The sequence below is a fragment of the Pristiophorus japonicus genome, chromosome 11 (genome assembly GCF_044704955.1).
Source record: "Pristiophorus japonicus isolate sPriJap1 chromosome 11, sPriJap1.hap1, whole genome shotgun sequence".
In the NCBI taxonomy this organism is placed as follows: domain Eukaryota; kingdom Metazoa; phylum Chordata; class Chondrichthyes; family Pristiophoridae; genus Pristiophorus; species Pristiophorus japonicus.
Window position 1 is genome coordinate 165,366,548 of NC_091987.1, and position 26,747 is coordinate 165,393,294.

General features: G+C 53.5%; 1 protein-coding gene across 7 annotated transcripts in view; it reads right to left on the bottom strand.

The window, feature by feature from the left end:
* tmem107l (transmembrane protein 107 like) overlaps positions 1-26,747 on the bottom strand; it is a 79,184-nt gene that overhangs the window by 49,122 nt on the left and 3,315 nt on the right. For all 7 annotated transcript variants that reach the window (XR_011595918.1, XR_011595919.1, XM_070894231.1 and 4 more), the window contains exon 3: positions 8,446-8,513. Coding sequence is in view for 5 of the 7 variants with exons in the window: in XM_070894231.1 (XP_070750332.1) it covers positions 8,446-8,513 (68 nt within the window). In the remaining 2 variants the exon portion in view is untranslated. The remainder of the gene's footprint in view (positions 1-8,445; positions 8,514-26,747) is intronic.

Here is a 26,747-nt window from a genome sequence, read left to right on the forward strand (position 1 = left end):
GCCATAAGACAGCTTAAGAACAACAAGGCTACGAGATCTGATGGAATCCCTGCTGAGTCACTGAAGTATGGTGGAGAGACGGTGCTGTCGCGAATAAACGACCTCATCGCTCTCATCTGGAAGGAGGAGAGCATGCCAGGAGATCTGAGATGCAATGATCGTGACCATCTTTAAAAAAGGGGACAAGTCCGACTGCGGCAACTACAGAGGATGCCCCCAAAAGTTCATCACCATCCTCCACCTGCTCCACGACGACATGCAGGCCGTCATCCTTACCAACGTATGCCTTACAAACCCAACACATGTTGGACCGGAGTCAAACAAGGTTGCGTCATCACCACAACCCTCTTCTCAATCTTCCTCGCTGTCATGCTCCACCTCACAGTCAACAAGCTCTCCACTGGAGTGGAACTAAACCACAGAACCAGTAAGAAACTGTTCAACCTTCGCCGTCTCCAGGTCAGATCCAAGACAACCCCAACCTCTGTTGTCGAGCTACAGTACGCGGACGAAGCCTGCGTCTGCGCACATACAGAGGCTGAACTCCAGGACATAGTCAACATATTTACTGAGGCGTACGAAAGCATAGGCCTTACGCTAAACATCCGTCAGATAAAGGTCCTCCACCAGCCTGTCCTCACCGCACAGCACTGCCCCTCAGTCATCAAGATCCATGGTGCAGCCCTGGACAATGTGGACCATTTCCCATAACTCGGGAGCCTCTTATCAACAAGAGCAGACATTGACAACGAGATTCAACACCGCCTCCAGTGCACCAGTGCAGTCTTCAGCTGCCTGAGGAAAAGAGTGTTTGAAGACCAGGCCCTCAAAACTGCCCAAGTTGTAGTAATACCCGCCCTCCTGTATGGCTCAGAGACATGGACCATGTACAGTAGACATCTCAAGTCGCTGGAGAAATATCACCAACGATGCCTCCGCAAAATCCTACAAATCCCCTGGGAGGACAGACGCACCAACATTGCGTCCTCGACCAGGCCAACATCCCCAGCATTGAAGCACTGACCACACTTGATCAGCTCCGCTGGGCAGGCCACATCATTCACATGCCAGATACGAGACTCCCAAAGCAAGCGCTCTACTCGGAGCTCAGACACGGAAAGCGAGCTCCAGGTGGGCAGAGGAAACGTTTCAAGGACACCCTCAAAGCCTCCATGATAAAGTACAATATCCCACTGGCGCCTGGGAATCTCTGGCCTAAGACTGCCAAAAATAGAGGAAGAGCATCCGGGAGGGCGCTGAACACCTCGAGTCTCGTCGCCAAGAGCATGCGAAAATCAAGTGCAGATAGCAGAAGGAGCGTGCGGCAAACCAGGCTCCCCACCCTTTCCTTCAGCCACTGTCTGTTCCACCTGTGACAGAGACTGTAATTCCCGCATTGGATTGTACAATTACCTGAGAACTCACTTTTAGATAATGATGATGTATGGTTTCTGAGTCTCGTGCATGATAAGCAGCAGGTGTTTATTTCAAGTGAGAATCCACTAAAGTATTTTAGTAGCAAAAACAAATTCCTGGGATTCTGTGCTGTAACTACATATTGACCCTTTACTCATCATCATCATAGGCAGTCCCTCGGAATTGAGGAATACTTGCTTCCACTCTTAAAATGAGTCCTTAGGTGGCTGAACAGCCCAATACGAGAGCCACAGTCCCTGTCACAGGTGGGACAGATAGTCGTTGAGGGAAAGGGTGGGTGGGACAGGTTTGCCGCACGCTCTTTCCGCTGCCTGCGCATTTCCTTGCTGTTGTACTCTATGCCTCTATTCATGAAGCCCAGGATCCCGTAAGCTTTCTTAACCACTTTCTCAACCTGCCTGCCACCTTCAACAATTTGTGCACATATACCCCTAGATCTCTCTGTTCATGCACCCCCTTTAGGATTGTATCCATTAGTTTATATTTGTCTTCTCATTCTTTCTACCAAAATGTATCAATTGACACTTTTCATTTCATTTCATCTGCCACGTGTCCACCCATTCCACCAGCCTGTCTATGCCCCATTCCACCAGCCGGTCTATGTCCTCTAGAGGTCTATCACTATCCTCCTCAATGTTCACTATACTTCCAAGTTTTTTGTCATCTGCAAATTTTGAAATTGTGTCCTGTACACCCACATCCAAGTCATTAATATATATCAAGAAAAGCAGACTGATCACAAAAACAAAAGCCCATGAGATCCAGGGCAAAATGGCAAGTTGGATCCAAAATTGGCTCAGAGGCAGGAAGCAAAGGGTAATGGTTGATGGGTGTTTTGTGACCGGAAGGCTGTATCCAGTGAGGTTCCACAGGACTCAATGCTGGGCTGCTTACTTTTCGTGGTACATATCAATGACTTGGACTTGAACGTTGGGGGTATGTTTAAGAAGTTTGCAGATGACACTAAAATAGGCCGTGTGGTTGATAATGAAGAAGAAAGCTGCGGACTGCAGGGAGATATCAATCAACTGGTCAGATGCGCAGAACGGTGTCAAATGGAATTCAATCTGGATAAGTGTGAGGTAATGCATTTGGGGAGGTCTAACAAGGCAAGGGAACACATATTAAATGGTATGACACTGGAGTGCAGGTCCACAGATCCCTGAAGGTAGCTAGCCAGGTAGATAACATGGTTAAGAAGGCATATGGAATACTTGCTATTATTAGTCGAGGCATGGAATACAAGAGCAAGGACGTAATGCTTGATCTGTATAAAACACTGGTTAGGCCGCAGCTGGAGCAGTGTGCAGTTCTGGTCACCACATTATAGGAAAGATGTGATTGCATTGGAAAAAGAGTGCAGGGGAGATTTATAAGAATGTTGCCTGGACTGTAGAATTTTGGCTATGAGGAAAGATTGAAGATGCTGGGTCTGTTTTCTATGGAACAGAGGAGGCTGAGGGGAGACCTGATTGAGGGACCTGGAGAGAGTGGATAGGAAGGACTCATTTCCCTTGGCAGAGGGATCAACAACCAGGGGGCATAGATTTAAAGTAATTGGGGGAATGTACAGGAGGAGATATGAGGGGAGATTTCTTTACCCAGATGGTAGTGGGGGTCTGGAACTCACTGCCTGAAAGGGTGGTAGAGGCAGAAATCCTCACACATTTTAAAAATACTTGGATGTGCAACTGAAGTGCCGTAACCTACAGAGCTACGGACCGAGAGCTGGAAGGTGGGATTAGGCTGGGTAGCTCTTGGTCGGCCGGCGCGGACACGATGGGCCGAAATGGCCTCCTTCCGTGCTGTAAATTTCTATGCTTCTATGAAAAGTAGTGGTCCTAGTACCAAACCCTGGGAACACTAGTATATACCTTCCTCCAATCCGAAAAACAACCGTTCACCACTACTCTGTTTCCTGTCACTGAGCCAATTTCTTATCCATTCAGCCACTGTTCATTGTATTCCATAAGCTTCAACTTTGCTGGCAAGCCTATTATGTGGCACTTTATCAAATGCCTTTTGGAAATCCATGCACACCACGTCAACCGCATTGCCCTCATCAACCCTCTCTGTCACCTCGTCAAAAAACTCAAGTTAGTTAAACACGATTTGACTTCAATAAATCCATGCTGGCTTTCCTTAATTAATCCACACATGTCCAAGTGACTGTTAATTTTGTCCCTGATCATTGTTTCTAAAAGCTACCCCACTACCGATGTTAAACTGACTGGCCTATCGTTGTTGGGTTTATCTTTACACCCTTTTTTGAACAAGGGTGTAACATTTACAATTCTCCAGTCTTCTGGCACCACTCAGGGTAAACATATTCCCACAAAGAAAAAGGGTAGAGCTGCCAAATTTAGAGCCCCCGGGATGACAAAGTGCACACAGGACAAAGTAAGGCAAAAAAAATAGAAGCTTATATCAGACATCGAGAGCTCAAAACTGCAGAAAGCGTCGAAGAGTATAGAAAGTGTAGGGGTGAAATCAAAAAGGAAATTAGGAAAGCAAAGAGAGAGCATGAAAAAATACTAGCAAGTAGAATGAAAGAAAATCCAAAGAGGTTTTAAAAGTACATAAAGAGCAAGAGGATAACTAAGGAAAAAGCCTATTAGGGACCAAAATGGTAACCGGTGCGTGGAGATGGAGGATGTGGGGAAGGTACTTAATGATTATTTTGCGGCTGTCTTCACAAAAGAGGGAGACAATGCCGATGTTGAAGTTAAGGAAGAGTAAAACATTGGATGGGATAAACTTAGTAAGAGTAGTAGTATTAAGGGGGTTAGTATCTTTGAAAGTAGATAAATGACCAAGACCAGATGAAATATATCGTAGGTTATTAAAAGAAGCAAGGAAGAAAATTGAGAGGGCTCTGACCATCATTTTCCAAACCTCCCTGGCTACAGGAGTGATGCCAGAGGATTGGAGAACTGCTACGGTTGTACCATTGTTTAAAAAGGAGGAAGGGATAAACCAAGGCCAGTTAATTTAACCTCGGTATTGGGCAAATTATTGGAATCAATTTGGAGGGACAGTATAAACCTTCATTTAGAAAGACACAGATTAATCAAGGACAGTCAGCATAGATTTTGTTAAGGGAAAGTCATGTCTGACTAACTTGATTGTATTTTTTGAGGAGGTAACAAGGAGGGTTGCTAAGGGAAGTGCGTTTGATGTAAATTACATGGATTTTAGCAAGGCTTTTGACAAGGTCTCACATGGCAGGCTGATCAAAAAAGTTAAAGCCCATGGAATCGAAGGTAGAGTGGCAAATTGGATCCAAAATTGGCTCAGTGGCAGGAAGCAAAGGGTAATGGTTGACAGATGTTTTTGCGACTGGAAGGCTGTTTCCGGTGAGGTTCCGCAGAGCTCAGTACTGGGTCCCTTTCTTTTTGTGGTATACATCAAGGATTTAGACTTAAATGTAGGGGGCATGATAAAGAAGTTTGCAGATGATACAAAAATTGGCCGTGTGGTTGACAGTGAGGAGGAAAGCTTTAGACTGCAGGAAGATATTGATGAATTGGTCAGTTGGACATAAAAGTGGAAAATGGAATTCAATGTGGAGAAGTGTGAGGTAATGCATTTGGGGAAATGCAACAAGGCAAGGGAATACACAATAAATGGGAGGATACTGAGCGGTGTGGAGGAACAGAGGGAACCTCAAAGTGTATGTCCACAGATCCTTAAAGGTTGAAGGACAGGTCGATAAGGTAGTTCAAAAGGCAGATGGAATGCTTTCCTTTATTAGCTGAGGCACAGAATATAACAGGGAGGTTATCCTCAAACTGTATACAACACTAGTTAGGCCATAGCTTGAGTACTGCTTACAGTTCTGGTCACATTAAAGGAAAGATGTGATTGCACTAGAGAGGGTAGAGGAGATTTACGAGGTTGTTGCCAGGACTGGAAAATTTTACTTATGAGGAAAAATTGGATAGGCTGGGGTTGTTTTCTTTGAAATTTGGAGGCTAAGGGGAGATTTAATTGAGGTGTACAAATTATGAGGGGCCTAGATAGAGTGGATAGGAAGGATCCATTTCTCTGGAACTCACTGCCTGAAAGGGTGGTAGAGACAGAAACCCTCATCACATTTAAAAAGTACTTAGATGTGCACTTAAAGAGTCGTGACCTACAGGGCTACGGACCTATCGCAGGAAGGTGGGATTAGGCTGGATAGCTCTTTTCGACCGTATGGACACGATGGGCCAAATGGCCTCCTTCTGTGTCAAAATTTTTCCATGATGCTATGGAGGATTGGAAGATTATGGCCAGTACCTCTACGATTTCTTCCTTCACTTCCCTCAGCTTCCTACGATGCATCCCATCCGGTCCTAGCGACTTATGTACTTTAACAACAGCCTACCTATCGAGCACCTCATCTTTACTATTTTTTATCCCATCCAGTATCTCCTCTACATCCTCCAGTACTATGTCTATGGCAGCATCTTCTTCCTTGGTGAAGACAGATGCAAAGTACTCAATTTAGTACCTCAGCCATACCCTCTGCCTCCATGCGTAGCTCTCCTTTTTGGTCCCTAATCAGCCCCACCCCTCATCTTACCACCCGTTTGCTATTTATATGCCTTTATATTGCCTTTTATGTTCACTGCCATTCTATTCTCATACCCTCGCTTTGCCCCTCTTGTTTTTTTTCCACTTCGCCTCTGAACTTTCTATATTCAGCCTATTTCGCAGATGTATTCTCGACCTGACATCTGTCATATCCACTCTTTTTCTGCTTCATCTTACTCTCTATTTCTTTCATCATCCAACGAGCATTGACTTTAGTTGCCCTACCTTTCCCTCTTGTGGGAATGTACCTCGACTGTACCTGAAACTATTTCCTCTTTAAAGGCAGCCCATTGTACCACTAGTTTTGCCTGCCAATCTTTGATTCCAATTTACCCGGGCCAGATCCATTCTCATTCCACTGAAATTTGCCTTCCTCCAATTAAGTATTTTTACTCGAGATTGCTCCCTGACCTTTTCCATAGCTAATCTAAACCTTATGATACTACGATCACTGTTCCCTAAATGTTCCCCAACTGACACTTGCTCCACTTGACCGACCTCATTCCCCAGAACCACATCCAGCAATGCCTCCTCCCTCGCGGGCCGGAAACCAATACTGACCAAGAAAGTTCTCTTGAACACACTTCAGATATTCTTCCCCCTCTCTGCCCTTTACACTATTATCACAATCTATATGGATAGTTGAAGTCCCCCATTATCACTGCTGTATAGTTCTTGCACCTCTCTGTAATTTCTCTGCAAATTTGTCCCTCTACATCCTTCCCACTATTTGGCGGCCTACAGAATTCACCTAGTAGTGTAATGCACCTCTATTATTTCTCAATGCTAACCAAATAGATTCTGTCCTTGACCCCCTCCAGGACATCCTCTCTTTGCAGCACCGTAACCTTCGCCTTAAACACCACCTTCCCTCTTTCCTTCCCTATCTTTTCAGAACCCCTATATCCATGAATATTTCAGACCCAATCCTGCCATTTTTTGAGCCAAGTCTGTTATTGCCACAACATCTTATTTCCATGTGGCTATTTGCGCCGTGCAGCTCACCAACCTTGTTTACTATGCTTTGTACGTTCACATACATAAACTCTAAACCTATCTTAGACTATCCTGTGTTCTCTCCTAGTCTGACCCCACCTAATACCTTACTATTTAGTGCTATCCGTCTCTCCCAATCCTTTGTGCCTTTTGTTTCTCCTTTCTAATGCTATATCCTCGTGCCCAAGCCCACTGCCAACTTTGTTTAAACCCTCCCCAACAGCACTAGCAACACTTCCCCGCGAGGACATTGGTGCCGGCTCTGTTGAGGTGCAACCCGTCCAGCTTGTACAGATCCCACCTCCCCTAGAACCGGCCCCAATGCCGCAGGAATCTGAAGCCCTCTCACCTGCACCATCTCTCAAACCACGCATTCATCTGCTCTATCATCCTGTTTCTATACTCACTCGCGCGTGGCACCAGGAGTAATCCGGAGATTACTACATTTGAGGTCCTGCGTTTTAATCTCCTTCCTAGCTCCCTAAACTCTGCCTGCAGGACCTCATCCCTCTTTCTACCTATGTTGTTGGTATCAATATGAACCACGACCTCTGGCTATTTACCCTCACCCCTCAGAACGTTCCGCAGCCGCTCGGGGACATCCTTAACCCTGGCACCAGGAGGCAACATACCATCTTGGAGTTACGTCTGCGGCCACAGAAATGCCCGTCTGCTCCCTTAACTATCGAACTCTGTACCATTATTGCTTTTCCTTGCATCCACGAGGCTGAGAGCTACGTGGCTAGCATGTTTCAGGAGGTGGTCACCCCGCAGCTTAAAAGCGTGCAGGCAGAGGGGAAGTGGGTGAACACCAGACAGAGGAAGAACGCTAGGCAGGTAGCGCAGGAGTCCTCCCCGGAGTCCATCTCTCTTTCCAACCGATATTCTCTTCTGGTGCACTTACAGGTATGACCAGTAATTCTGAACCAGATCCATTGTAGATCTGAAATTGATAACAAAGGCCTTTGTTAACAATATCAGCAAACACTTTGGGGTAGATGCTGCCTTTGTGCGACATGTAAAACGGGCGATAGCGAGTCAGCAGCCCATTTCACATTTCTCCCCATTTTGAAATCCATTAAGGTCACTGAAAATGGAAAGAGATGTAAATAGGGCTGCTGACCGTTTTACACCATTGCATAAAGTCATGATTAACCCCCATGTCTCCATCCTGGTTTGATGTGCATCACCAGACTAAGTCATTTCTTTAATTGAACCTGGTTTTAATTCTGAGGTTATATGAAGAGACAGAACAAGCACAAAATAATATGCCATGGACAAATCACAGGCATAGTGTAAACTTAAAACTCAGTCCAGCCACCCTTGGAACTGTTGGGACCAAACTTTACAGCACCAGTCAATGCACTAGATAGTTGTGTTGAAAATTTGTATAATGTCATCATCATAGGCCCCTTCATTGGTGCAAGTACTTACTCTGTGTCACGGCTTTGATACTGGCGAGAAGTGTAGGTCGGAGGAAGACAGGCCAGGACACTGCTCTCCTGCAACAGAGAAGGAACAAACATGAGAATAAACTCCCTCACATTAGCAAGCAAACGAAAACACAGTAAAACATAGGAGCATGTAAAGAGCCCTTCAGTGCAATGCAAAATTATACATGCAAGTTCATTCTTTCAGCCCATCAAGGCTGCTTGTTGCTCATAATCTTAATATTCCTACTTTCAAGAAACCAGCTAATGCCCTTTCAAAATAATTTATGGACTTTGCTTCAACAATAACTTTTGGCAGAGATTTACACCCTCTGTGTAAAGAAAGTTTATCAATACTCTCCTTTAATCCTCTTTGTGATTATCTTAAACTTGTGCCCTCTCCATATCACCTCATGGACCACTGGAAACAAACTATCTATCATTGTGTATCTTGTAACAGCCTGTTAAGAACATAATATGCTGGTTAGACATGGACAAGTAAGGACTTATACAAGTGCCTGGGCTGCAGTCGACAAAGTAAATTAGATTTAACTGCCTCTTTTAGAACAGCAAATGGTGCATCATGGCCTGGATCTCCGCAAGATGACTTTCTATCTTGAGCCAACCTGCAACTCCTGGGCCAAGTAGAGGCTGAACACTATAAACTAGCCAGTGGCACATGGTGCTTTAAACAGCAGCCCATTGATACTTCATTGTAGCTAGTGAGGTCCCTTGTCCCTGGACGAGAGAGAACTGCAATTGGTGTTCATCCTGACACCGGGAAAGTCCAAGGAGAAGAAAACAATTGCCTTCATTTGAAAACAGAAAGCCTCATGGTGTCCTTGTACAAGATCTTAATTAGGCCTCATCTAGAATACTATGTCCAGTTCTGGTCCCCTCACATGGTGGGAGAGAGAGAGAGCCTGGAAAAGGTTCAGAGAAGGGGCACTAGGTTAATATCTAGTTTAAAGGCTGTTATTCAAATTGGCTGAGAGTGCTGGGTGTTTTTACAGTAGTAAAGTGTAGACGCAAATGATTTGGTTGAAGTACTTCAGGTGATGAAGGGACTGGATGATGTCTATGTGGACAGATTATTTGAATTAGATGAAGTTATGGAAAACAAGGGGACCTGCATACATGTTACGATATTAGAGAGCTTAATTAGATGTGAGGAACTTATTCTTCTTGCAGAACAGACCTTTTGAATAAGATGCCAGCTCATGCAGTGGGTGCAAATCCACTGCAAACATTAAAAAAGGGAGTGGACAAGTTCCTGGAGCAGGCTGCTGTCACTGGGTACAGAAGGAAGGGGAGATGTGAAGTTACTGGAGCAGGCTGATTATCTCCAACAATTTATTATTTAAACACTTTCAGAGGTCCAGTGGGCTTGCCTAGGATTGGTCTGGGATTTTTTTTTTGCCTTTCCCAGATGATTGCATGTCTACTGGCGGGTGGGGAGAGTTGGGGTTGTGTTGCTTAGCTGCAACATGACAAAATAGGACAGGCTTGATGGAACAGAAACATGTGCCACCACAACTTACTACTTCCAGCAACAGTCGCAAACATAAAAAGGAACCTAAACCTGAATAAAACATGGTGTAAACTAGAAACATTGACCAAATATTTTTAAAAGTATAGATTTTTTTAAACGAGATGCAGACTGACCTGCATTTTGTTTTTATACATAAGAACATAAGAATTAGGAACAGGAGTAGGCCATCTAGCCCCTCGAGCCTGCTCCGCCATTCAAAAAGATCATGGCTGATCTGGCCGTGGACTCAGCTCCACTTACCCACCCGCTCCCCATTACCCTTAATTCCCTTATTGGTTAAAAATCTATCTATCTGCGATTTGAATACATTCAATCAGCTAGCCTCAACTGCTTTCTTGGGCAGAGAATTCCACAGATTCACAACCCTCTGGGAGAAGAAATTCCTTCTCAACTCGGTTTTAAATTGGCTCCCCCATATTTTGAGGCTGTGCCCCCTAGTTCTAGTCTCCCCGACCAGTGGAAACAACCTCTCTGCCTCTATCTTATCTATCCCTTTCATTATTTTAAATGTTTCGATAAGATCATCCCTCATTCTTCTGAACTCCGAGTAAAGACCCAGTCTACTCAATCTATCATCATAAGGTAACCCCCTCATCTCTGGAATCAGCCTAGTGAATCGTCTCTGTACCCGCTCCAAAGCTAGTATATCCTTCGTTAAGTAGGGTGAACAAAACTGCACGCAGTACTCCAGGTGCGGCCTCAACAACACCCTGTACAGCTGCAGCAGGACCTTCCTGCTTTTGTACTCCATCCCTCTCGCAATGAAGGCCAACATTCCATTCGCCTTCCTGATTACCTGCTGCACCTGAAAACTAACTTTTTGGGCTTCATGCACAAGGGCCCCTCCCCTTTATAGGGGGCACTTGGAGAAAAAATATGTTTTTGTGCCCAAAAAAACCCCCCAAAAAAACCACACAAAAAAATAAAAGGGCCTGTAAATGTTTGGTGTTTCCCCCAGATCGGGGGGGCACGGTTTAATGTTTTTTGTTTACTCCCAAAGAGAGTTTCATGCACAAGGGCCATTAATGTTTTATGTTTTCAGATAAACTCCAAAAAGAGTTTCATGCACAAGGGCCAATGGTGGAGCAGTGGAGGCGTGGCCTATTCAATTGGAGCTGTGCTGCTGAGAGAGAAGGAACTCCCTGCTTTAGCTCCTGTCTCGAAAGCCTGGAGTGAGCCCTGAGAACAGCCCAGGAATAGGAGGAAAAGGGCTGGCTTGCTACCCAATCAACATCCGGAGGGAGAGGTGGAGCGCAGAAAAATTACCAACTTTATTACTGCTACAGAGAGTTGGAGAGAGTGAAAAGAGCAACAAACTGTGTGGAAGGAGGGAGATTCTGCAATATTCTACAGGTGGGTGTTGGTGCATTCCCCGAAAGACATTGTTTTATTGGTGGGGGAAGAAAGGAAGACCTTTCGAGGGCCGGAACATCGTGGGAGGTGTGTGTGTGTGGAAGTGTGTGTGGGGGTCTTGCTTACAACTAGGCCCCACACACCACTAAAGCACCCCTCCCCCATTGCCTAGCCTGGGATAGCTGGAGCTACCAGGCTGATAACTATTGATTACCCTGGTTAACATCGTTGGGAGTGTGTGCCTGTGTGGCTCCAGCTGCCCCAGGTGAAGACATCTTCTCCCCCCACCCGAAGACCACCCCAAAGACTGTGTTTTGTTTGGCCATCTGGGGAGTGCACCCACCCATCGTTGTGAGGGGAGACCTGCCCTCGCAGCTTCCCTCTTTCCCGCCCCACCTATCTCTATCTCTCTGTCTCTCCCCTCTCTCTCTGTGAGCCCTTCCTCCTAATTTTTAAAAAAAAAAACAATTAAAACAACTGAGCAGAGGGAGCAAGGCCCCTCCCCAATTGCCAACTAGGGGAGAGGTGTGCCTCTTTCAGAGCTCCTCTGCTCAGTCAAACCAAACGAGGCCATTAAAGACCATTAAGGCCTGTGACTTTGGGGTGGGTGTAGCCCTTAAAGGGACCCCGTGATGGCGACCCCATCCACGCCGGTGGCAGGGCCAGCGAAGACGTATGCGCAGGTGGCAACCGCTTCCACGGCACCTCCTGCGCCACCCGCTGCCCTGCCACCTTTCAGACTTATAACCAGGAAACACGGGGTCAAGAGCTACACTCACCCCACAATGAGCATCGAGGAGTGCGTGCGGGCGATGGCTGGGGTAGTCGGCCCCTCGGCCATTGTCGCAGCCTCCAAGATGTCTGGGAAGGCTGTGTTCTTCCTGGGGTCGGAGCGAGCGGTGTCCCTGGCCCTCGAAAGGGGGCTCACGGTGGGCGGGACGTTCCTGCCGGTGGATCCTCTCGAGGCCACCGCGCAGAGGGTCATCGTGTCGAGCGTCCCGCCCTTTGTTCCCGCTGAGCTCCTCCTCCCTCACCTACAACAACTGGGGGAGGTAAGGTCAGGGATCAACCGCATACCGCTCGGCCTCAGGGAGAACAGCCTGCGCCACGTGTTCTCCTTCCGCCGCCAGCTCTTTGTCCGGCTGGCGCGGGAGGACACGACGGAGGGAAGTTTTAATGTGGTGCACGAGGGGACTGCCTACCGCGTCTTCTGGACGTCGGACGGCGTGCGGTGCCATGCCTGCAAGGAGGTGGGGCACGTTCGCAAGAACTGCCCCGCCTCCAAGGCCGCCAAACCACCGAAGGCGGCCAAGGCTGGCGCCGCCGCCACCCCTCCCCCTAGTTGCGTCCGGGTGCCGGGAGCCATGGGTGCGCGGGCATCGTCGGGGGCCTTTGTTTTCAGGGCCTCCGGCGGGGGGGAGGGAGAGCGTCCGAACGGAAGGAAGGTGCGGAAAAAGACGAGACATCTAGAGGCGGGTCCCCTCAGTGCGCCGGAAAGTTTGACCACCGCGCTCAGCCCAACCCAGTCACCGGCGAGCGCGTGGTGCCCCGAGCCCGTGCCCTTGAATAACACCACAGAGGGGCCCGGGCGCGGGAAAGGAAAGGAAAAGAAAAGGGGGGGGCGGAGCGGGAGGCCTCGGCAGACATGGGGGTCTCCCTGCCTCCGCGCGCCCCCAGGAACAAAAGGAGGCGCGGCTCCGATGAGGCGGAGGGGGAACAACATCCCTCCGCGGAGGAGTCGGTGCCCGCCGCGTGTCCCGCGTCCCCCACCAGCGCTCCCAAATTGCGCTGCAGGCGCGAAGAGTCTGTCCCCGTGGAGGGTGAGGCAGTCGAGGCTGCCCAGCCGCTGCCTCCTGGGGATGGAGTGGAAGATCTGCCTGTCGTGGGGGGCGTGGGGCCAGCGGAAGAATGCATTGCCGCCGGGCCGGGCGTCCCGGGGACTGAGGCGGGCGGGGCCGAAAAGGCCGAACCTGAGCCCGCCCAGCCAATACCCAACTTCCCCCGGGAGTCGCTCGACCCGGCAGAAACACAATTTATTGATTTTAATGAAACTGTAGATGCTGGGCCGGGGGGTGGTAGCGGGGAGGGGGAGGAACACCCACCCTCGCCCCTTACTTTGGAGCTGGTGCACTTGGGGAGCCTGGGGATTTCCTATGGCCGGGTCTCTCCTTGTTCCCCGGTTCCTGGGGCGGAGGGGGAACCCCTTCCGCTGTCATTTCCCGACCCAGCACCATTTTTAAAACAGCCCAGTGGGGACTCCTCTGCCGACGATCCTGGGGGTGGGATCGGGGCAGAGCCAGGGCCGGTTGGAGCGGCCGGTTCATTTGCCGTACCTTGTGCGGTCGATGGGCCGGCTGCTGGCGGCCACCTCCCGGAGGAGGACGGGGACTCGGTGGGGGACTTGGGTGAAGACCTAGAGACCACCGCCAGCGAGGCGGTGGATCTGCTCGCGGCCGCCGCCGAGACCATCCTCATTCCTGCACGGGAACTCCGGGACTTTTTGGCCCAGAGCCGGGGTCGCTGCAACCAAGCCCGACTGGCCCTGGAAAAATGGTCCGAGCCAGAGCTGATCAAGGGGTCCGTCCGCGCCGCCGTCAAAACCTTGGCCGCGGGCGGGCCCTTGACAAAGGCGCAACAGCTTGAGCTGCGCGAGCTCGAGGGACTCCTCGCTGGGCTGCGGAGGGAGCGGAGTTCAACAAAAGACTCCGCTCCCTCCCCCACAATAGGTTAAGGTAGAGGTTGCACTATGCTTTTGCCATGAAGATAACCATAGCTAGCCTCAACATCAACGGCGGCAGAGGGGCACGCCGTAGATTTGACAATTTTTCGCTCCTGCGGGAGGGGAAATATGCGGTGTGCTTCCTGCAAGAAACCCACACCGTTCCGGGAGACGAAGTCACGTGGCTCCTGGAATGGCAAGGAGAGGTCCGCATGAGCCACCTCACCGCCATTTCTAGTGGGGTGGCCATCTTGCTGGGCCCGCATTTTCAGCCGGAGATCTTGGGGGTCGAGGAGCCCGTGCCAGGCCGCTTGCTGCACGTAACGGTTCGCCTGGGGGACGTGCCGCTCCATCTAGTGAACGTGTACGCCCCTCAGCCCGGCCCGCAGCAGACGCGCTTCTTTGAAGAGGTGTCCGCTCTTCTTGGCTCCGTCGACGTCGGCGACTGCATTGTCCTCGGGGGGGATTTTAACTGCACCCTCGAGGCGCGGGACCGCTCCGGTGCCCCGCAGTGCATGACGGCGATGGAGAAGTTGAGGGACCTGGTCGGGTCCTTCGACTTGGTGGACGTCTGGCGAAATCTCCACCCCGACTCCAGCGCCTTTACTTGGGTGAGGCCTGGAGTTGGATGGTCTAGAGTCGACCGCCTTTACGTGTCTCGGGCGTACGTTTCCTGCGTCCCGGCGGCCTCCATGCGGCCGGTGCCGTGTTCAGACCACCACCTGGTGTGGGCGGAGCTCGCTTCGCTCCGCGCGAGGACGGGGTCCGCGTACTGGCACTTTAACAACCGGCTGCTGGAGGACGTGTGGTTCCAGGACTCGTTCCGTCGATTCTGGTCCGACTGGAGAAGGAAGCAGGGGGGCTTCCCCTCCTTGAGGCTATGGTGGGACGTGGGCAAGGCTCACGTCCGCGTCTTCTGTCAAGAGTACGCGAGGGGGTCGACCAAGAGGCGGGCGGCCAGAGTCGGGCGCCTAGAAAGAGGTGCTCGACCTGGAAGCCCGTCTCGGTCAAGTCGTCCAGGACCCGGCCCTGCGGACGGTGTACAAAGCGAAGAAGGCCGCGCTGAAGGACCTGCAGCTCGTCGGGTCCCGAGGCGTGTTCGTGAGGTCGCGGATCCGGTTCCTGCGAGATCTGGACCGCGGCTCCCCCTTCTTCTACTCGCTGGAAAAAAGGCAGAGTGTCCGTAAGCAGCTCTTGACGCTGCTGGCCGACGACGGCTCTCTCGTCTCGGATCCGGAGGGCGTCAACAACAGGGTCCGTGAATATTACGGGGCTCTGTTCTCTCCGGATCCGTCCAGCGAGGAAGCGCGTAGAGTTTTGTGGGAGGACCTGCCGAAGGTCAGCCCGGAGGGCGCCGAAAATCTGGAAGCTCCGCTAAGCCTGGCGGAGCTGACCGGTGCCCTCGCCCGGCTCTCGAGGGGAAAATCCCCGGGGCTGGACGGGCTGACCGTGGAGTTCCACAGGGCGTTCTGGGACATCCTGGGGAGCGACTACGCGCGGGTCCTGGGGGAAGGTCTGGCGACCGGGGAGATGCCCCTCTCTTGGCGCAGGGCAGTCATCGTCCTGCTGCCTAAGAAGGGCGATCTCCGCCTCCTTAAGAACTGGCGCCCGGTCTCCCTCCTCAGCACGGACTACAAAATCTTCGCCAGGGCGATGTCTGCTCGCCTTGGTGCCGTGCTGGACCACATGATCCACCCCGACCAGTCCTACACGGTCCCGGGCCGGACAATCCACGATAACATCCATCTGGTCCGGGACCTCATCCATTGTTCCCAGGAGGCTGGTCTGTCGGTCGCCTTCCTATCCCTCGACCAAGAGAAGGCGTTCGACAGGGTGGATCACGACTATCTACTCGGAACTCTGCGCGCTTTCGGGTTCGGGACGCATTTCGTCGCCCGGATCCGACTTTTGTACGCCGCCGCGGAGTGTCTGATTAAGGTTAACGGGTCCTTGACGGCGCCCCTTCGCTTTAGGAGAGGGGTGCGCCAGGGATGCCCCATGTCCGGCCAGTTATACGCCGTTTGCGTGGAGCCTTTCCTGCGCCTCTTGCGGACGAGGTTGACGGGACTGGCTCTGCAAGGGCCGGGCGTGGAGGTCGTCCTCTCGGCTTACGCCGATGACGTGCTCCTCGCGGTAGAGGATCCCGCTGACCTGCGGAGGATGCGTGAGTGCCAGGAGATTTACTCGGCCGCGTCCTCCGCCAGGATCAACTGGGAGAAATGTTCCGGACTCCTGGTGGGTCGGTGGCGGGTGGACTCCCTGCCGGAGGAGCTCAGGCCTTTTGCCTGGAGCACGACCCATCTCCTCTATCTGGGAGTCTACCTTAGCCCCGACGAGGGAGCCTGGCCGGCGAACTGGCAGGAGCTGGAGGCCAAGGTCGCCGCTCGCCTAGGGCGCTGGACAGGACTGCTCCGAGTGCTGTCCTACAGGGGTCGAGCGCTAGTCATAAACCAGCTGGTGGCCGCAATGTTGTGGTACCGGCTGGTCACTTTGACCCCTCCCCCTGCGTTTGTCGCCAAGATACAGAAGAAGCTGGTGGACTTCTTCTGGAACAACAGGAAGCACTGGGTCTCTGCCGCGGTCCTGAGTCTCCCGCTTGAGGAGGGTGGTCAGTCGTTGGTGTGCGTCAGCGCCCAGCTCGCGACTTTCCGTCTTCAGACCCTGCAGAGATACCTTTACGTCGAGCCCCCTCCTAGGTGGTGTGCTCTGGCGAGGTATTTCTTCCGCCAGCAGCTCGACCTCAATTATGACACGCAGCTCCTGTTTGTGAACTTGGGGTGTGCCAGGACCGCCCTCCGGGAGCTGCCTGTCTTTTACAGGGAACTCATCAGGGTCTGGACCAAAGTCTCCACCAAGCGCAGCTCTCCGCCGGCTGGAGTGGCGGCCGTCCTGCAGGAACCGCTGCTCGGGAATCCGTACCTCCACGGCCAAGGTTTTATGTGGCGGTCGGAAGAGAGGGCTGTGGCTGGTGAGGTGACCAGGGTCAGGGACCTGCTCGATGGCGGAGGAGCGGGCTGGATGGCGCCAGACATGCTGGCGCGGCGCCTAAATTCTGCCAACGTCCGCCACGCGGCCGATGCCATCGAGTCGCTAAAAACAGCTCTGGGCCCTGACTCCGTTAGGTGTATCGAGGAGGCTCAAGCACGTGGGGAGATCCCGTCCGAACTGACCCCCGTCCGGACGGAATTCCTCATCCGCGCCAAACCCCGGAACCTCCTTCGGGGGCCGGCGCCTCACAACTTGAGCCGCCTCGGGGAAATCCCCTCCGTGCCTTTCAGTTCCGCGCGGAGGGGTTTCCTGTACGGGCTGCTCCTGCACACCCTCAACTTTGCCATCCTCGCCGGCCGTCCGGATACGCCATGGCGTACCATCTTGCCGTCCGGAGGAGGCGGGGGTCCCCGATGGAGGGTACTCTACGCGGGGGTCCTCCCACTATTCATCGGGGACTTGGCCTGGAGGGTGGTGCACGGAGCAGTGCCGTGCAATAAATTTTTAAGCCGGTTCACGGACTCCCAGGCCGCCTGCAATTTCTGCGGTCTGGAGGAGTCCGTGTTCCATGTTTTTATTGAGTGCACGAGGTTGCAGCCCCTGTTCCATTATTTGAAGGGGCTGCTCCTGAAATTCTGGCTGCACTTCAGTCCCACACTCCTGATCTTTGGGCACCCTGTGCGGAGGGGAGCGGGTAGGTCCGAAGGCCTCCTCGTAGGACTGCTCCTGGGCACGGCCAAGGGTGCCATCAGCCGGTCCAGGCAGCGGGCGGTCGAGGGGGTCGTTCAACCTGACTGCCTGTCTCTCTTCCGCTCTTACATCCGGTCCAGGGTGTCCTTGGAGATGGAGCACGCGGTGTCCACCGGTACGCTCGCGGCCTTCCGCGAGAGGTGGGCACCGGAGGGACTGGAGTGCATCATCACGCCCGGCAACCAAATTTTAATTTGATTTTACGTTTTTAAGTTTAATTTGTTTTAATTGCCGGTGCTTTTAGTGTCCCCCTCTCCTTTTATAGGGAGCACTGGAAAAAGGAAAAATTTGATTTTAGCGCCCCAAAAAAAAAAACCAAAAAAAAAAAGGGGCCTTGAAAATGTCTGCTGTGTCACCCAGGTCGGGTGGCATGGTTTTAATGTTTTATGTTTTTGCAGGTTAACTCAAAAGAGTTTCATGCACAAGGGCCCCTCCCCTTTATAGGGGGCACTTGGAGAAAAAATATGTTTTTGTGCCCAAAAAAACCCCCCAAAAAAACCACACAAAAAAATAAAAGGGCCTGTAAATGTTTGGTGTTTCCCCCAGATCGGGGGGACACGGTTTAATGTTTTTTGTTTACTCCCAAAAAGAGTTTCATGCACAAGGGCCATTAATGTTTTATGTTTTCAGATAAACTCCAAAAAGAGTTTCATGCACAAGGGCCAATGGTGGAGCAGTGGAGGCGTGGCCTATTCAATTGGAGCTGTGCTGCTGAGAGAGAAGGAACTCCCTGCTTTAGCTCCTGTCTCGAAAGCCTGGAGTGAGCCCTGAGAACAGCCCAGGAATAGGAGGAAAAGGGCTGGCTTGCTACCCAATCAACATCCGGAGGGAGAGGTGGAGCGCAGAAAAATTACCAACTTTATTACTGCTACAGAGAGTTGGAGAGAGTGAAAAGAGCAACAAACTGTGTGGAAGGAGGGAGATTCTGCAATATTCTACAGGTGGGTGTTGGTGCATTCCCCGAAAGACATTGTTTTATTGGTGGGGGAAGAAAGGAAGACCTTTCGAGGGCCGGAACATCGTGGGAGGTGTGTGTGTGTGGAAGTGTGTGTGGGGGTCTTGCTTACAACTAGGCCCCACACACCACTAAAGCACCCCTCCCCCATTGCCTAGCCTGGGATAGCTGGAGCTACCAGGCTGATAACTATTGATTACCCTGGTTAACATCGTTGGGAGTGTGTGCCTGTGTGGCTCCAGCTGCCCCAGGTGAAGACATCTTCTCCCCCCACCCGAAGACCACCCCAAAGACTGTGTTTTGTTTGGCCATCTGGGGAGTGCACCCACCCATCGTTGTGAGGGGAGACCTGCCCTCGCAGCTTCCCTCTTTCCCGCCCCACCTATCTCTATCTCTGTCTCTCTGTCTCTCCCCTCTCTCTCTGTGAGCCCTTCCTCCTAATTTTTTAATAAAAAACAATTAAAACAACTGAGCAGAGGGAGCAAGGCCCCTCCCCAATTGCCAACTAGGGGAGAGGTGTGCCTCTTTCAGAGCTCCTCTGCTCATACATTGAAACGAGGCCAATTAAGACCATTAAGGCCTGTGACTTTGGGGTGGGTGTAGCCCTTAAAGGGACCCCGTGATGGCGACCCCATCCACGCCGGTGGCAGGGCCAGCTAGGACATATGCGCAGGCGGCGTCTACATCTACGGCACCTCCTGTGCCACCTGCTGCCCTGCCACCTTTCAGACTCATTACAAAGAAAAACGGGGTCAAGAGCTACACTCACCCCACAATGAGCATTGAGGAATGCGTGCGGGCGATGGCTGGGGTAGTCGGCCCCTCGGCCATTGTCGCAGCCTCCAAGATGTCTGGGAAGGCCGTGTTCTTCCTGGGGTCGGAGCGAGCGGTGTCCCTGGCCATTGAAAAGGGGCTCACGGTGGGCGGGGCGTTCCTGCCGGTGGACCCTCTCGAGGCCACCGCGCAGAGGGTCATTCTATCGAACGTCCCGCCCTTTGTTCCCGCTGAGCTCCTCCTCCCTCACCTACACCAACTGGGGGAGGTAAGGTCGGGGATCAACCCCATACCGCTCGGCCTCAGGGAGAACAGCCTGCGCCATGTGTTCTCCTTCCGCCGCCAGCTCTTTGTCCGGCTGGCGCGGGAGGAGACAACAGAGGGCAATTTTAATGTGGTGCACGAGGGGAATGCCTACCGCGTCTTCTGGACGTCGGACGACGTGCAGTGCCACGCCTGTAGGGAGGTGAGGCACGTTCGCAAGAACTGCCCCGCCTTCAAAGCCGCCAAACCACCGAAGGCGGCCAAGGCTGGCGCCGCCGCCACCCCTCCCCCTAGTAGCGTCCGCGTGCCGGGAGCCGTGGGTGCGCGGGCATCATCGGGGGCCTTTGTTTTCACGGCCTCCGGCTGGGGGGAGGGAGAGCGTCCGACCGGAAAGAAGGCGCGGAAGAAGACAAAACATCTAGAGGCGGGTCCCCTCGGTGCGCCAGATAATCTGTTTACTGCGCTCGGCCCAACCCCGTCACCGGCGAGCGCGGGGTGCCCTAAGCCCGTGCCCGAGCCCTTGACCAGTATCACAGAGGGGCTCGGGCGCGGGCAAGACAAGAAAAAGTGGGGGGTGGAGCGGGAGGCCTCGGCAGACATGGAGGTCTCCCTGCCTCCGCGCACCCCCAGGAACAAAAGGAGGCGCCGCTCCAATGAGGCGGAGGGGGAACAACATCCCTCCGCGGAGGAGTCGGTGCCCGCCGCGTGTCCCGCGTCCCCCACCGGCGCCCCCAAACTACGCCGTAGGCGCGAGGAATCTGTCCCCGGGGAGGGTGAGGCAGTCGAGGCTGCCCAGCCGCTGCCTCCCGGGGATGGCGTGAAAGATCTGCCTGTCGTGGGGGGCGTGGGGCCAGCGGAGGAATGCGTTGCCGCCGGGTACTGAGGCGGGCGGGGCTGAAAAGGCCGAACCTGAGCCCGCCCAGCCAATATCCAACTTCCCCCGGGACTTGCTCGACCCAGCAGAAATACACAGTATTAGCAATTTTAATGAATCTGTACACGCTGGGCCGTGGGGTGGCGGCGGGGAAGGGGAAGAACAACAACCCTCGTCCCCTACTTTGGAGCTGGGGTACTTGGTGGACCTGGAACATTACTTTGACCAGGTCTCTCCGTGTTATCCGGTTCCTGGGGCTGAGGAGGAACCCCTTCCGCTGTCGCTTCCCGACCCAGCACCAATTTTAAAAGAGCCCAGTGGAGACTCCTCTGCCGACGATCCTGGGGGTGGGATCGGGGCGGAGCCAGGGCCAGATGGAGCGGCCGGGACGTTTGCCGTACCTCGTGCGGTCGACGGGCCGGCTGCTGGCGGCGACCTCCCGGAGGAGGACGGGGACTAGGTGGAGGACGCGGGTGAAGATCTCGAGTCCATCGCCAGTGAGGCGGTGGATCTCCTCGTGCCCGCCGCTGAGTCCCCCCTCAGTCCCGTAGAGGAACTCCGGGACTTTTTGGTCCAGAACCAGGGTCGCCGCAACCGAACCCATCTGGCCCAGGAAAGATGGTCCGAGCCGGGGCTGCTCATCGCTTCCGTCCGCGTCGCCGCTAAAACCATGGCTGCGGGCGGGCCCTTATCAAAGGCGCAAGGCCTTGAGCTGCGCCGGCTCAAAAAGTTCCTCGCTGGGCTGCTGAAGGAGTGGAGGTCAGCAAACGACTCCACTCCCTCCCCCACAATAGGTTAGGTAGAGGTTGCACTATGCTTTTGTCATGAAGATAACCAGAGCCAGCCTCAACATCAACGGCGGCAGAGAGGCACGCCGTAGATTTAACAATTTTTCGCTCCTGCTGGAGGGGAAATATGCGGTGTGCTTCCTGCAAGAAACCCACACCGTTCCGGGAGACGAAGCCACGTGGCTCCTGGAATGGCAAGGAGAGGTCCGCATGAGCCACCTCACCGCCACTTCGAGTGGGGTGGCCATCTTCCTGGCCCCGCATTTTCAGCCGGAGATCTTGGGGGTCGAGGAGCCCGTGCCAGGCCGCTTGCTGCACGTAACGGTTCGCCTGGGGGACGTGCCGCTCCATCTCGTGAACGTGTACGCCCCTCAGCCCGGCCCGCAGCAAACGCGCTTCTTCGAAGAGGTGTCCGCTCTTCTTGGCTCCGTCGACGTCGGCGACTGCATTGTCCTCGGGGGGGATTTTAACTGCACACTCGAGGCGAGGGACCGCTCCGGTGCCCCGCAGAGCATGACGGCGATGGGGAAGTTGAGGGACCTGGTCGGGTCCTTCGACTTGGTGGACGTCTGGCGAAATCTCCATCCCGACTCCAGCGCCTTAACTTGGGTGAGGCCTGGAGTAGGATGGTCCAGAGTCGACCGCCTTTACGTGTCTCGGGCGTACGTTTCCTGCGTCCCGGCGGCCTCCATGCGGCCGGTGCCGTGTTCGGACCACCACCTGGTGTGGCCGGAGCTCGCTTCGCTCCGCGCGAGGACGGGGTCCGCGTACTGGCATTTTAACAACCGGCTGCTGGAGGACGTGTGGTTCCAGGACTCGTTCCGTCGTTTCTGGGCCGACTGGAGAAGGAAGCAGGGGGGCTTCCCCTCCTTGAGGCTATGGTGGGACGTGGGCAAGGCTCACGTCCGCGTCTTCTGTCAAGAGTACGCGAGGGGGTCGACCAAGAGGCGGGCGGCCAGGGTCGGGCGCCTAGAAAAAGAGGTGCTCGACCTGGAGTCCCGTCTCGGTCAAGTCGTTGAGGACCCGGCCCTGCGGACGGTGTACGAAGCGAAGAAGGCCGCGCTGAAGGACCTGCAGCTCGTCGGGTCCCGAGGCGCGTTCGTGAGGTCGCGGATCCGGTTCCTGCGGGATCTGGACCGCGGCTCCCCCTTCTTCTACTTGCTGGAAAAAAGACAGAGTGTCCGTAAGCAGCTCTTGACGCTGCTGGCCGACGACGGCTCTCTCATCTCGGATCCGGAGGGCGTCAACAACAGGGCCCGTGAATATTACGGGGCCCTGTTCTCTCCGGAGCCGTCCAGCGAGGAAGCGCGTAGAGTTTTGTGGGAGGATCTGCCGAAGGTCAGCCCGGAGGGCGCCGAAAATCTGGAAGCTCCGCAAAGCCTGGCGGAGGTGACCGGTGCCCTCGACCGGCTCTCGAGGGGAAAATCCCCGGGGCTGGACGGGCTGACCGTGGAGTTCTACAGGGCGTTCTGGGACATCCTGGGGGGCGACTACGCGCGGGTCCTCGGGGAAAGTCTGGCGACCGGGGAAATGCCCCTCTCTTGGCGCAGGGCAGTCATCGTCCTGTTGCCTAAGAAGGGTGATCTCCGCCTCCTTAAGAACTGGCGCCCGGTCTCCCTCCTCAGCACGGACTACAAAATCTTCGCCAGGGCGATGTCTGCTCGCCTTGGCACCGTGCTGGACCACATGATCCACTCCGACCAGTCCTACACGGTCCCGGGCCGGACAATCCATGATAACATCCATCTGGTCCGGGACCTCATCCATTATTCCCAGGAGGCTGGTCTGTCGGTCGCCTTCCTATCCCTCGACCAAGAGAAGGCATTCGACAGGGTGGATCGCGACTATCTGCTCGGAACTCTGCGCGCTTTCGGGTTCGGGATGCATTTCGTCGCCCGGATCCGACTTTTGTACGCCGCCGCGGAGTGTCTGATTAAGGTTAACGGGTCCTTGACGGCGCCCCTTCGCTTTGGGAGAGGGGTGCGTCAGGGATGCCCCATGTCCGGCCAGTTATACGCCGTCTGCGTGGAGCCTTTCCTGCGCCTCCTGCGGACGAGTTGACGGGACTGGCTCTGCAAGGGCCGGGCGTGGAGGTCGTCCTCTCGGCTTACGCCGATGACGTGCTCCTCGCGGTAGAGGATCCTGCTGATCTGCGGAGGATGCGTGAGTGCCAGGAGATTTACTCGGCCGCATCCTCCGCCAGAATCAACTGGGAAAAATGTTCCGGACTCCTGGTGGGTCAGTGGCGGGTGGACTCCCTGCCGGAGGAGCTCAGGCCTTTTGCCTGGAGCACGACCCATCTCCTCTATCTGGGAGTCTACCTTAGCCCCGACGAGGAAGCCTGGCCGGCGAACTGGCAAGAGCTGGAGGCCAAGGTCGCCGCTCGCCTAGGGCGCTGGACAGGACTGCTCCGAGTGCTGTCCTATAGGGGTCGAGCGTTAGTCATAAACCAGCTGGTGGCCACCATGTTGTGGTACCGGCTGGTCACTTTGACCCCTCCCCCTGAGTTTGTCGCCAAGATACAGAAGCTGGTGGACTTCTTCTGGAACAACAGGAAGCACTGGGTCTCTGCGCGGTCTTGAGGCTCCCGCTTGGGGAGGGCGGTCAGTCGTTGGTGTGCGTCAGCACCCAGCTCGCGACTTTCCGTCTTCAGACCATGCAGAGATACCTTTACGTCGAGCCCCCTCCTAGGTGGCGTGCTCTGGCGACGTATTTCTTCCGCCAGCAGCACGGCCTCAACTACGACACGCAGCTCCTGTTTGTGATTGTGAGGGGCGTCAGGACCGCCCTCCGGGAGCTGCCTGTCTTTTACAAGGAACTCATCAGGGTCTGGAACAAAGTCTCCACCAAGCGCAGCTCTCCACCGGCTGGAGTGGCGGCCGTCCTGCAGGAGCCGCTGCTCTGGAATCCGTACCTCCACGACCAAGGTTTTAGGTGGCGGTCGGACGAGAGGGCTGTGGCTGGTGAGGTGACCAGGGTCAGGGACCTGCTCGATGGTGGAGGAGTGGGCTGGATGGCGCCAGACACGCTGGCGCGGCGCCTAAATTCTGCCAACGTCCGCCGCGCGGCCGATGCCATCGAGTTGCTAAAAACAGCTCTGGGCCCCGACTCTGTTAGGTGCATCGAGGAGGCTCAAGCACGTGGGGAGATCCCGTCCGAACTGACCCACGTCCGGACTGAATTCCTCATCGGCGCCAAACCCCGGAACCTCCCTCGGGAGCCGGCGCCTCACAACTTGAGCCGCCTCGAGGAAATCCCCTCCGTGCCTTTCAGTTCCGCGCGGAGGGGTTTCCTGTACGGGCTGCTCCTGCACACTCTCAACTTTGCCATCCTCGCCTGCCGTCCAGACACGCCATGGCGTACCATCTTGCCGTCCGGAGGAGGTGGGGGTCCCTGATGGAGGGCACTCTACGCGGGAGTCCTCCCAGTATTTGTCGGGGACTTGGCCTGGAGGGTGGTGCACGGAGCAGTCCCGTGCAATAAATTTTTAAGCCGGTTCACGGACTCCCAGGCCGCCTGCAATTTCTGCGGTCTGGAAGAGTCCGTGTTCCATGTTTTTATGGAATGCACGAGGTTGCAGCCACTGTTTTATTATTTAAAGGGGCTGCTCCTGAAATTCTGGCTGCACTTCAGTCCCACACTCCTGATCTTTGGACACCCTGTGCGGAGGGGAGCGGGTAGGTCCGAGGGCCTCCTCGTAGGACTGCTCCTGGGCACGGCCAAGGGTGCCATCAGCACGTCCAGGCAGCGGGCGGTCAAGGGGGTCGTTCAACCTGACTGCCTGCCTCTCTTCCACGCGTACAGGTCCAGGGTGTCCTTGGAGATGGAGCACGCGGTGTCCACCGGTACGCTCGCGGCCTTCCGCGTGAGGTGGGCACCAGAGGGACTGGAGTGCATCGTCACGCCCGGCAACGAAATTTTAATTTGATTTTATGTTTTAAAGTTTCATTTGTTTTAATTGCCGGTGTTTTTTAGTGTCCCCCTCCCCTTTTATAGGGGGCACTTAGGAAAATATTATTATTTTAGTGCCAAAAAAAAAAAGGCATTGTAAATGTTTGGTGCGTCCCCCAGATCGGGGGGCCACGGTTTAATGTTTTTGTTTACTCCAAAAGAGTTTCATGCACAAGGACCCCCAGGTCCCTCTGCACCGCAGCATGTTGTCATTTCTTCCCATTCAAATAATATTCCCTTTTACTGTTTTTTTCCCCCCCAAGGTGGATGACCTCACATTTTCCGACATTGTATTCCATCTGCCAAACCTTAGCCCATTCGCTTAATCTATCGAAATCTCTTTGCAGCCTCTCTGTGTCCTCAACACAACCCGCTTTCCCACTAATCTTTGTGTCATCTGCTAATTTTGTTACACTACACTCTGTCCCCTCTTCCAGGTCATCTATGTATATTGTAAACAGTTGTGGTCCCAGCACCGATCCCTGTGGCACACCACTAACCAACGATTGCCAACCCAAAAAGAACCCATTTATCCCGACTCTCTGCTTTCTGTTAGCCAGCCAATTCTCGATCCATGCTAATACATTTCCTCTGACTCCGCGTACCTTTATCTTCTGCAGTAACCTTTTGTGTGGCACCTTATCGAATGCCTTTCGAAAATCTAAATACACCACATCCATCGGTACACCTCTATCCACCAAGAATTCCAGTAAATTAGTTAAACATGATTTCCCCTTCATGAATCCATGTTGCGTCTGCTTGATTGCACTATTCCTATCTCGATGTCCCGCTATTTCTTCCTTAATGATAGCTTCAAGCATTTTCCCCACTACAGATGTTAAACTAACTGGCCTATAGTTACCTGCCTTTTGGCTGCCCCCATTTTTAAACAGAGGCGTTACATTAGCTGCTTTCCAATACACTGGTACCTCCCCAGAGTCCAGAGAATTTTGGTAGATTATAACGAATGCATCTGCTATAACTTCCGCCATCTCTTTTAATACCCTGGGATGCATTTCATCAGGACCGGTGGACTTGTCTACCTTGAATCCCATTAGCCTGTCCAGCACTACCTCCCTAGTGACAGTGATTGCCTCAAGGTCCTCCCTTCCCACATTCCTGTGACCAGCAATTTTTGGCATGGTTTTTGTGTCTTCCACTGTGAAGACTGAAGCAAAATAATTGTTTAAGGTCTCAGCCATTTCCACATTTCCCATTATTAAATCCCTTCTCATCTTCTAAGGGACCAACATTTACTTTAGTCACTCTCTTCCGCTTTATATATCGGTAAAAGCTTTTACTATCTGTTTTTATGTTTTGCGCAAGTTTACTTTCGTA